Source organism: Clarias gariepinus, chromosome 9, assembly GCF_024256425.1.
Source record: "Clarias gariepinus isolate MV-2021 ecotype Netherlands chromosome 9, CGAR_prim_01v2, whole genome shotgun sequence".
Classification (NCBI taxonomy): Eukaryota; Metazoa; Chordata; class Actinopteri; order Siluriformes; family Clariidae; genus Clarias; species Clarias gariepinus.
In genome coordinates, this window is record NC_071108.1 from 36,908,147 (window position 1) to 36,920,159 (window position 12,013).

A 12,013-nucleotide genomic window follows, 5' to 3' on the forward strand; every position below is an offset into this window, starting at 1 on the left:
CTGTCTAGATGTATCTATCCTGCATCTTGCCTTTCTATTTCTAATAAAGTTATTAAGACTATCAATTAAATTAATTTCAACTTCATATGGAAAAAACGTGTACATTATATCAGGAAAGCACAATTTATACAAGATTATGAAAATGGGGAATTACAGTCCTTCGACTTCACCTGTATAAATGGTATGTTAAAAATTAAATGGCTAAAATATTTTGTAACAAATGCAAATAAATTTATTTAAAAATAAGCCTCTAGGTTTTGCTATATTGGAAATTATTATACAATCATAACTTCACTCCACACCAAACCTCAATATGGAACAATAGATTTGTTTTATTTTGATATAAATCTTTGTGAATTCTTGATTGGCTTGAAAAAGGTGTTTGGTCAGTTCATCACTTGATGAATGAGGACGGGAACTGGTTATCATTCAGTGGTTTCTGCTCAAAATACAACTTGCACGGTGAACGTCAACAATTTGATTGTGTATTAAAAGCTATTCCAAAAAGTTTTATAAACCTTGTAGAAAACAGCTTTACTGACATCTCAGATGATCATGTGATCTCCCATCACTTCTTCTTAATGTTAATAACCTTAAAGCGACGCTTCCCAACAAAATCATCCGCTCTTGTTTTAATTTTATAATATATCCAACATCGTTATATTATAACAATATTTTACAAACTTATAATAAACCAACCGTTAAAATATTACGAACACAATATATTGCCTTTCCAGTGACTCCTAAAGCAAAGGAAACCCATTTTAAAATATTTAATGGTATTTATCCATCATCTGAGTTTTAAGACACCGGTTTAATTTTAAACAAAATGCTCGTACTTTCTGTAAAGTTGACATTGAGACGACTGATCACCTTTTCTTTTCTTGTGAGTACTCTGCTATCTTTTGGGAAAATATGTTTTATTGGTTGGAGCCAAGGATACAATTACTGTCCGCTTTTGAATGAAAAAATATTGTATTTGCAAAACTACTGAATGATAAGAATAATAACTGTCTCATTAATATAATGCTGATTTAAGGCAAATCTTTCTTTAATAAGAGCAAATGTATGAAAACTAAACCTTATTTTTCAGTCTTTAAAAAGAATTTTATTTATTATGATTATGTTCATCATTGTAACATATGAAAGGTAAAAGGGCCAAGAAATTAGCTGGAATAATAAGAGACCTTGGGTTATTAGAAGAATAAAGAGACCCTTTTTTATTTGTATTCACTTATTTATTAATTTTTTCTTTGTTATATATATTTTATATTATTATTTCCTTGAGTGCTTTTTCGATACTTATTTTTCTGTGTAATTAATGTGTGCCTTGTTTTTTGATCGTTTACACAACTTCATGATGCTATTATAAATGTATAACTTGTTCTATTTTTTGTTTAATAAATTATTATTATTTTTTTTTATCGCTCAATTATGTTTCCTGTACATAATCTAAGGGGGTTTTGCGATGATTTGCGCATGCGCGCCCAGTAGAAAATGAACGAATCACTCTCCGAGATACTCCTTCATCTGAGTCACATTAAAGATTTGTTTAAAAAGAACGAATCATTCATGAACGACCCATCACTAGTCTAGAATCTAACTCACGGTGTGGTGTAGGCCTAGCATAACAAAAAAAGATAAACAACGACAATTTACCAAAAACCCAAAGTCTATAAAGTGACAAACAGAAAACAAAACGCTGCACCAAAAAAAACTCAATATATACAAAATATAACGAAAGGGATGTGTGTGTGTGTGTGTGTGTGTGTGTGGATGGAAGAAAATGTCCAGAGTTGGGTTATTGTTGCGTGTATTTGCGTGTGTTGTGGGAGAGATAGCTCGGTCTACCAGTATGAGGAATTCAGTCTGGGAGAATAAAATCAGAGCAAGAGGTTTAGTTACTGAGTCCAGTAATGATAAATCCAGTACAACGGGATAATCCACGGAAATCATAACGCCTTCACTATTGTTTTACAGAGTAGAAAGAAATAAACATCAGGAACGACCATGGAGTTAGAAGGGGTGTACAAACTTTTGACCAGTAGTGTATAAAAGCCTAAATCTTATTGGTAAACTTCGTATTACCAGACAGCCGAGGCAAGCCAGCTGGTGAAGTTGTCCAGATGTTTGTTTGCTAAGCGTTAGCCGCTAAACCCCAGTCACAGCTCCGCCCTCAGTACTATGGGATGAGGGGAATCTGCTGGTGGAGATTTTAAAGAATGTTTTATATCGTGATGTAAACTTGAGTGATAAAAAGAAGATGGCTGAACTTAAATGTATTCCTCACACACACTCAGGTGTGTCTTTAATGACGTCATGCTGTGTGTGTGTGTGTGTATGTGTGTGTGTGTGTGTGTTTCTCTCACACACAGATTAGAGGACAGGACCGCACATCAGCACATTTACAGGAGCAGCTGGAGTCCAGGTGGAGTGTTTACGTACAGATATAACGTATTAGTGTAAAAAGTCAAACAGTTTCCTGTAAAAGTACCAAATGATTGTATAAAGATGATTAAATAATCTATTAACCCACATTAATCCACACAGTGCAGTTCAGTGTTACATTACAATAACAAATCATGCAGTAATACATTTATAATAAAATACTCACTCAGCTTTTCTGGAGGCTTTGACCACCGGCAGCAGATTCAGAAGACATTCATCTGATGGGTCATATTTACCCAAATGAAACACATCCAGCTCCTGATCTGAGGTCAGTAACATAAACACCAGAGCTGACCACTGAGCAGGAGAGAGTCTGACTCCACTGAGACACCAGTAATCTTCATCCTTTAGGTAACTCTGTACTTCCTGCACTAAAGTCTGGTCATTCAGTTCATTCAGACAGTGGAACAAATTGATGGATTTCTCTGGAGATGGATTCTCCCTGATCTTCTCCTTGATGTACTCGACTGTTTCCTGTTTGCTGTGAGAGCTGCTTCCTGTCTGTGGCATTAAACCTCTTAAGAGAGTCTGATTGGACTCTAGTGAGAGACCCAGGAGGAAGCGGAGGAACAGGTCCAGGTGTCCATTCTCACTCTGTACAGCCTTGTCCACTGCACACCTGAGGAAATCAGACATGTCTGAATTGTAGAAAAGATTAGACAGATCAGAGGTTTGTTGTCTTGCTATCTTTTTGTTGATGAAGGAGAGAAATGCATATAAAGCAGCCAGAAACTCCTGAACGCTCAGATGTACAAAGCTGAAGACCTTCCTCAGGTGAAGCCCAAACTCCTCTCTGAAGATCTGAGTACACACTCCTGAGTACACTGACACTTCTCTGACATCAATGCCACACTCTCTCAGGTCTTCCTCATAGAAGATCAGGTTTCCTTTCTCCAGCTGTTTGAAAGCCAGTTTTCCCAGAGCCAGGATGCTCTCTCTGGTCTGCTGAGGATCAGGGTCACATTTCTGATGGTACTTTTGGTCCTTGTGTTTGATCTGAAAGATCAGGAAGTGTGTAAACATTTGAATCAGAGTCTTGGGGATCTCTCCATTCTCTGCTTCACCCAACATTCTCTCTAGAACAGTGGCTGAGATCCAGCAGAAGACTGGGATGTGACACATGATGTAGAGGCTTCTTGAAGACTTCATGTGTGAAATAATTTTAATGGCCAGGCTCTGATCACTGATCCTCTTCCTGAAGTACTCGTCTTTCTGAGAATCACTGAACCCTCGTACCTCTGTTACCTGGTCTACACACTCAGGAGGGATCTGATGGGCTGCTCCTGGTCGAGAGGTGATCCAGAGGAGAGCAGAGGGAAGCAGGTTCCCCTTGATGAGGTTTGTCAGCAGCACATCCACTGAGGCTGACTCTGTCACATCACACACTCCCTCATTCTTCTGAAAATTTAGAGGAAGTCGACACTCATCCAGACCATCAAAGATGAACAGGACTTTGTAGACATCACAGTTTATTAATTTTAATTCTCTAATTTCTGGGAAAAAGTGATGAAGAAGGTCCATCAGACTGAGATGTTTCTCCCTCATCAGATTCAGCTCTCTAAAGGGAAGTGTAAACATGAAGGTGAGGTCCTGATTTGCTTTTCCTTCAGCCCAGTCCAAAATGAACTTCTGCACAGAGACAGTTTTTCCAATTCCAGCAACTCCTTTAGTCAGCACACTTCTGATGGAATTGTCTTTAAAGAGATCATTACATTTGATGGGTTTCTCTTGTGTTACTGGTGTCCTGGATGCTGTCTCAATCTGTCTCACCTCATGTTCATTATTGACGTCTCCACTCCAACCCTCTGTGATGTAGAGCTCTGTGTAGATCTCATTCAGAAGAGCTGAGCTTCCATGCTGTGAGATTCCTTCATTAATTCTGATAAACTTCTCTCTCAGACTGGATTTGAGTTTTGGTTGATACACAGAGACTATACACTCTAATAAACAAAGGAATAAACATGTTAATCATAAATACTAAGCAAAATGTAAAAGTTAATATTTATTTTAAAACTACTGAACATTCATAATTCATACTAAATTTAAAAAGTAAATTTAGAAATCTTTCATTTCTGCTGATATACACGTTTTGGATATACTTGAGTTTGTAAAAAATTACTTAAATTGCTGAAATATAATCCATGACTCAGAGCTCTTACGGTTCAGCAGTGTGTTAGCGAGATCTGAGAGGTTCATGTTCTTCAGGACATGCAGTGTGATCTTCAGCGCTCCCTCTCTGACACTGTGCAGATCCTCCTCATCCTCCACCTCCCTCTTAGTGCATGCTGGGTAATCTGGACTCAGGATCTTCCTAAACCTCTTCAGCTCGTTCTTTATCAGGGTGATGACTTTGCGTTTCAGCTCCTGGTTAGAAACACACAGGAACATCTGGAGATATTATAATCTTACACAGTGAGAGAGACTTTTATTTTATATAGAGAAGAAAAGTCTCTTTCTGTTACCACAGTTACACTGAAATTCTGTCTGATTGCACAACTCTGTTAATAGACAGGTTGGAGTTATGGTTTATATTTTATGGTGTAAAACTGCTTTAAGTAGAAAAATGATAAGGTGCTGAAATAGAAACATTAAAAAGTTAAACCACAACATAGGAAATAGGTTTATACTGTTTATGTTATAAAATAAGTTTGAGTGTGTAAACATGCCAAAGTGCTGATGATATAATGATATAAACATTAATGTACAATGTAATCTACTTAAATACTAAATTATTAAATTAATATTATTCAGGAACCAAAGTCAAGATACACACACACACACACACAAACACACACACCTTGAATATGGAGTCCAGCTCCTTTCCGTTGTTTGGTTTCTTCTTTTGTGGTCTGTGAACAGATAAAACACATGATGTCGTGCGGTCCTGATTCTCTCTTTAGTGTTTTACTCGTGATTAAGTCTTATCAGTGTACTCAGTTATAAAGTCTGTTTAAAGTTTCCTACAGAGCAGCTTTTCAACGTCCAGTTCATGTTCCTTGACCTGCACTATTCCTCTAGGCCTTTACACGGCTGGAACATTATTCATAGTTGCACCACACACACACGCAGACACACACACACACACACACACACACACACACTAATGAACACAGAGGGAGACATTTAAGGCTGAACTGAAGTCTTAAAGCAGTTTTCCTCACTGCCAGTCTGAGAGCTGCAGCACTCCACACTTTAGTGTTTTACTGCTTCAACACCTGATAAAGCTGATGAAGGCCTTCATAAAGAGACGAGTGAGTTTGATCAGGTGGAACACTTCTGTAACACATCTCACTGTACTGACCTCACATTAGGAGAACTGTCTCTGTCTCTGAAGTATATTGGACGGTCCATTGACCTGTCACTCTTCATGGACACACAGCTGGGTTCTGCTGAGTCTGATCTCTTTCCCTCCATCATTCTGAAACAGACAAATACAGGAGCATCTTTATAAATTGGAATATCATCGAAAAGTTGACTTATTTCAGTAATTTATAAATAATTCAGTTATTTAAATCTTCTGATGTCTGATTTTCTACCTAAGCACTTCAGTAACCGTGTATGTTGGCTCCGTTATAAAATCAGATACCAGACGACTACAAAGGATTTGGACTGCTGAAAGAATTATCGGCGCTCCCCTGCCCAAACTGCAAAAACTGCATATATCCGAAGTAAATAAAAGGGCTCAGATTATCACTTAGGACCTCTCACATTCATGCCACCTTTTCTTTAAACTTTTGCCGTCTGGTTGACGCTACAGAGCACCGAACATCAGGACAGTCAGGCACAAGAACCAGGCAATCTACCTTATGGACTCATCTGTATTCAGGAGCCTATTACAGGAGACTTTGGGCAGGGTGTACACCCTGGACAATGAGTGAAACCATCTTAGAGAACACACACACATACACACACTCATACACCCACTATGGGCAATTTGAGAATGCCAGTTAGCCTAATCTGCAAGTTTTTGGACTGTGGGAAGGAGCAGGAGTACCCGAAGGAAACCCACCAAGCACAGGGAGAACATGCAAACTCCATGCACACAGAGATGGGAATCGAGCCTGGCTGGGAATCAAACCCTGACCCTGGAAGTGCAAGGCGACAGTGCTAACCACTGTCCAAAAACTCTCTGGAAACTTCTGGTCACTAAAACAAATTTCTTGTACATGCAAATGTACTTGATAATAAAGCTCTTTCTGATTCTGATTTATTTCAAAAAGTGAAACTCGTATATTATATAGATTCCTTACACACAGACTGATATTCGATTGGAGTCTGTGAGGTTGTGATGGATCTAAATGTAGAGGAGAGATCAGAGGAAGCTCCTTGCAGTTTATTGTGTTGGGTTAAAGTGAGGTTTCAAATGGGTTTGGCAGCTAACACGGGATTCTTGCCGCGGGGTGGAAGCGCAGAGAGCCAGTGAGAGAGGAGTGTACTCACGATGAAAGCCAGTGTGTGTGAAGAGAGGGCATGAAGTTGTGGCTGGTTTAAAGAAATCATTCGTGGTTAAAAGCGAGCAGGGTTCAGAGCCAGAAAGACAAGAGAGTCTGTGATCCAAATTCGTAGCCGTTAAACAAATCCAGTAGTCGATAACGCAAAGATTAAAAAAAAATCCAAAGCATTAAGCAAGAGTGAGGTCGTTAAAAACAAAGCCTGGTTGAGATCGTGAAAGCATGGTATAGCTGCCTGTGCATCTGTGATTACTGCAGCAATTTCATGTACAGGATGTCAATGATTGTCTTCTGGACAAGTGAGCAGGCTTCCCCAATATAATAAAATATTATATTATGTATTATAGTCTAACATCTAACAATCTAATAACGGATCATAGAATCTTAACTGCTGCTTTTCTGCACCTAATTCTGAGTCACATGTCCTACATCACCTTCACCCGACTTCTCTCTCTGAGATCAGGTTCCACTGAGTGAGTAACGTTGCCATGAACCACACCATGATACTGACCTTATATCTGTAGAACTGTCTCTGTCTCTGAAGGCTATTGGACGGTCCATTGACGCGTCACTCTTCATGGACACACAGCTGGGTTCTGCTGGGTCTGATCTGTTTCCCTCCATCATTCTACAGCACAGATATTACTAGAGATTAGATTAGGGGAATGTGATGATGATGTAATGTGGATTGTAAAAGTTTAGTGTTGTACAGAACCTCAAACACACTCAGTTTAATCAGCAGCAAAAAACACGAGTGTGTGTGTTTAATAATAACACAAACAAAACAAGGAAATAAACACTGTGTGGAAAAATGGTGATAAATGACAAAAAGGAACATTAATGTCTATTGTATGACTACATTTACATTATGATTCTGTTACTGAACTACAAATTAATACAGGACACACGTACTTACAGGAAACCATGAACATAACAAGGTATAAACAACCTGTGGTCATCTAACCTTCAGTAAAATCTCCTAAACATGTTGTGTATGTAGAGTAAAGTTAGAGAGATGATATATTCCAGCTGTAGGTGTAGATACTCACCGTGTTTACCGTCTTTCCATCAACACAAAATGGAGCTGCTGAGTTTTACTTTCACTTTACTGTCTACCTGGGTTGGGGGAAGGGCACACACACACACACACACACACATAGCAGCTACACTCGATACTACTGACATCGAGCTGCCTACTCTGACACATTGAGCTTCACATTATTCCCACAATCACTTATCTTCACACACTCTCACGCCACACGTTCACATTAAAATACAGGGTGATTCACTTGAAAGAGGCCCTGAATATTCTGTAATAACTCTCACTAGGACGAAACAATAAATAAAAACAATGAACAATGTGCTCCTCACTATATGGAGCTTCAAACACGTCAGGATGCCCCTGAGTCAGACCGATAAGGTCAGACAGCCATCAGGCCGTGTAACGTCGAACCCCTTTACTCGACTCCTCATCAGGATGCTGGTGTACAGTGAAGAGCAGCGTGTATTCATAGTGAAAACCTACTGGATCAGCAACTTGTTTAATCAATCTCAGAGTGGATTTAGGAAGAAATATGGAGTAAGACAATATTTCACCTTCTCACCATTTCATCGCTGCTTGTGATGTTAGGAATTATACAAAATCTGTCCACTAGATGTCAGTATAATGAACCATCACTACCATCGAGCCCCTGTGTTCCAAGAATAACCTTTAACCTGTAGTAGACACGCCCTGATGATCTGTAACAGAGTCTGAAGTGATTCGTGTATGAAAGGCTAATGTGTAGTCGAGTTAGAGGAGATTAATCATGTGACCTCACAGTCAATAAACCAATAAGGAACAGGGCTCTCAGGATCAGTACAGTGAAGACGTGATGTGGGACGTGTGATGTTTCATTATATTTGTTCATTATATGAGTTCATACATCATAATGTTCGTATCAGACTCTCTGGTCACGAGCTTCAGAATCTGATTGTCTGTCGGGTTTTCGGTGGAAATAAACCCCCTGAAACACTGGGACACACAGAGCGGTTTGTTGGAGCGAGACTTGGAAAGTGTCTCAGAAACCCATCTGTAAGTCTGGGTCATGACTACTGAGAGCTGTGTGTGCTGGGCAGGTGAAAGTGGGCGGGGCTACCAGATTCCAAAAAATTCCAGAAGTCAGTGAGGCTTTAAAAGCATTTTATTAAAAATCAATCTTTAAAATAAAAAGTGAACATTTCTCTTTTAGAAAAAATCAACAAAAAAGACATATTTATATAAACTAACATAAAATAAGAGCAAACTACAATTAATCTGAGTAAAGAACTGCTGCTGATATTAAACTCAACCTGAAACAGATTAATCTCCTGTCACTCATTTATTCTCTGACTCTTTCAGTCCTTCATTCACTTTCTTTTTTTTCTTTTTCTTCTTCAGTGTGTTGTTCTCTCCGCTCTGTTCCTGACTCACAGCTCCGTCTCTCTGCACTAACGACTCGTCTTCCTCTCTCTCTGTCACAGCTTTCCTTTTCTTCTTCTTCTTCTTTTTCCGTTCAGCACTGTCCTCATCCCTCGCTCCGGTGTCCGTCCTCTCGTCCCCCCGTCCCGTCTCTGTGGAGGAGGAAGGAAGCAGATCTGATATGGACACGGCCGCTTCCCTCAGCCTCGACTCCATCTCACTGTCACTGTCACTGAGAGAGAGAGAGAGAGAGAGGGGGAGAGAGAGAGGGGGTGGTCAGTGGTTACTATGGCAACAAGTAAGAAACATCCTCACGGTAAATATATAGTGCTGTAAAAAAAATTTAGATTTTTCTTTTGCACATTTTTTAGTTATATAAATAACTGTTAATATTATACAAGGCAAACCAGAGTAAATACAAAACGCAGCTTTTAAACAATGATCTCATTCATTAAGGAGACATAAATCTGTACACACTTACCTGGCTCTGTGTGAAAAAGTAGTTGCCCCCCTTGTTAAAACATGAATGAACTGCGATCTTTGGAAAGCTGAGTTAAACTTCACTTGCCAGACCAGGCGTGATTACTGTTGAATCTAGAAAGCACTTAAATAGAACCTGTCTGACGAAGTGAAGCACACTAAAATATCTCAAAAATCAACACACCATTCCATGATCTAAAGACATTTAAGAACAGATGACTCAATGTAAAAAAAACGGAAATGTTTTTAAAAAAAGGTTTTAAATCGGCCTAGTCAAAATCTGGATGTAAATCTGACTCAGATCCCTAAACAGGCTGATCATGCTCGAAAACTCTCCAATGTGGCTGCGTTAAAACAATTCTTTACTGTATTTACAGTAACAATGTAAAAGACTCATCGACAGTTATTCAACACTTGATTGCAGTTGTTGGGTGGAACAACCAGTTATTAGGCAGGTTTTGACAGCTTTTCTCCCTTAATAAATGAAAGCATCGTTTTCTCCAGTTATCTTAATGTAATTTTAAAATGTTTGATCATTAAAGTTTGACAAATATGCAAACGAATAAAATAAAATCAGGAAGGGGGCAAATACTTTTTTACAGCACTGTACCTATCTGTTTATGCGAGTGTGTTACCTGGAGCTGGGTGCAGGTCTGCGTTTAGGAGGCGGGGCTTGCTTTGGCTCCTCCCTCCAGTTACCAGGAAGTGATGTAGAGAAAAGTCTGAAACCTCGGGAACAAAGCAATAAATTCAGGTTTAAACTTAAACAGACTAAACTTAACCTGATCAAACTCTATCGCTACACGCTGCAGTGCATTCTGGGAAGATTCAGTGGGACGGACGATGCTGCTCCAGGTGCATTATGGGGCTGAAACATATACACTATCACATGCAGTGTTTTAAATCACCATCAGATTCATCCTGTGTGTTTTCCTGTGGGGCGGATTTACAGTCCGGAGTCTCGCTGAACACCTCACAGATCACACTGCAACACACACACACACACACACACGTTTAATTACATTCAAAATGACATGTTTTACCCAACTGTATCTCTCTGAGTGTATATATATGTGTGTGTGTGTGTGACCTGTCCAGCATGGCTCCGAGCTTCTTGGCGACGTGAGAGCGGAACTCTGGTGTTGTCTTCAGTTCGTTTCCATCGTGCTCGTGCTCACACACTTTCAGTCTGTACACAGAGAAACGTTATTCATCTGATTAAAGTGTGTTTAACTAAAAGTCTGAACTCCAGCATGTGTGTGTGTGTCTTTACCTCTTGCTATGTGTGTGCTTCTCTGCAGCTGTACAGGAATAAACATCACATCATCACACACAGTTACTGAACATAAAGCAGAACACACACACACACAAACATACATACATACATACATACATACACACACACACTCTCTCTCTCTCTCTGCACCACCAGCTGTGACGTGCAGTAAAAGGGCTGCTGTGCATTAGTAATGGCACCCTGTACCTCCCCGTGTCTGGTGTGTTTCAGCTCCGAACCTCCACACCGCCTCTTTAATCCTCTGTGTCTCCTCATCATCACTGCTGTCACTGCACGCGCTCATCACTCATCACTCTGTAAAACCTCACCGACCAGGAAGGAAACCACACACACACACACAGCAGACACCCGACTAACTGAACGTGAATAACTTTATAACTCCACTCCACTACCAGTTTAATCCCCACACACACACTCCTGTGATCAGCCTCCACTGCACTGCAGTCTGTCGCGGACTTTAAACGTCATCACACGCGCCCGCGCGCGCGAAGGTGAGTTTTAATACGATTCTCTCTCTTTATTTTACATATTTATATTTTATTTACACATTTTTTTCTACAGGTATAAATGTGTTCGAGTAAACAGAACAAATCTAAATTCCAGTTATGTACAGAACCTCCGGTTAAAATGTAAACACGTTTCTTTATTTTTGTACAAGTGAAAAACTGAACCCGTTACTGCCACCTGCTGGGGAGAGAAGAGAAGTGTTTCTATATGGAATTGACTTGTGACTAAATAACTAACTGTATGAATGACTGAGTGAACATGAGGACAAAATAGCTTTTAAAATGAATAAATTCAACCCTCATGCTGAAACCAATATATTCAATACAGCTAGACTGACATATTAACTGATAAACATATTTTAAATGAGAAATACTCAAATACTCAAAAAAA

At 39.5% G+C, this 12,013-nt stretch overlaps 3 protein-coding genes across 3 annotated transcripts in view; all 3 read right to left on the reverse strand.

Moving 5' to 3' along the window:
- LOC128529944 (NACHT, LRR and PYD domains-containing protein 12-like) overlaps positions 1 to 5,338 on the reverse strand; it is a 143,886-nt gene extending 138,548 nt beyond the window's left edge. Inside the window, exon 1 of the mRNA XM_053503581.1 lies at positions 5,246 to 5,338. The gene's annotated coding sequence lies outside the window, so the exon portion shown is untranslated. The remainder of the gene's footprint in view (positions 1 to 5,245) is intronic.
- LOC128529953 (NLR family CARD domain-containing protein 3-like) overlaps positions 1 to 7,526 on the reverse strand; it is a 29,146-nt gene extending 21,620 nt beyond the window's left edge. Inside the window, exons 1-5 of the mRNA XM_053503591.1 lie at positions 7,411 to 7,526; positions 5,750 to 5,866; positions 5,246 to 5,297; positions 4,608 to 4,812; positions 2,615 to 4,388 (exon numbers count right to left, since the gene is read on the reverse strand). Coding sequence (XP_053359566.1) covers positions 2,615 to 4,388; positions 4,608 to 4,812; positions 5,246 to 5,297; positions 5,750 to 5,866; positions 7,411 to 7,526 — 2,264 coding nt within the window. The remainder of the gene's footprint in view (positions 1 to 2,614; positions 4,389 to 4,607; positions 4,813 to 5,245; positions 5,298 to 5,749; positions 5,867 to 7,410) is intronic.
- Positions 7,527 to 9,073: 1,547 nt separating this feature from the next.
- Positions 9,074 to 11,583, reverse strand: c9h12orf43 (chromosome 9 C12orf43 homolog). The gene is made up of 6 exons (XM_053503588.1): positions 11,303 to 11,583; positions 11,093 to 11,120; positions 10,910 to 11,008; positions 10,728 to 10,804; positions 10,455 to 10,548; positions 9,074 to 9,571 (listed from the first exon to the last, which is right to left on the reverse strand). Exons 1-6 carry the CDS (start codon positions 11,397 to 11,399, stop codon positions 9,256 to 9,258), a joined length of 711 nt encoding a protein of 236 aa, XP_053359563.1. The 5' UTR covers positions 11,400 to 11,583; the 3' UTR covers positions 9,074 to 9,255.
- Positions 11,584 to 12,013: the final 430 nt, after the last annotated feature.

Coding starts and splice junctions, on each gene's coding strand:
- c9h12orf43 (XM_053503588.1), bottom strand. CDS start 11,399: ATGAGCGCGTGCAGTGACAGCAGTGATGATGAGGAGACACAGAGGATT. Junction 11,121..11,302: donor AACACACCAGACACGGGGAG/GTACAGGGTGCC, acceptor ATTCCTGTACAG/CTGCAGAGAAGCACACACAT. Junction 9,572..10,454: donor AGACCTGCACCCAGCTCCAG/GTAACACACTCG, acceptor TCTCTCTCTCAG/TGACAGTGACAGTGAGATGG.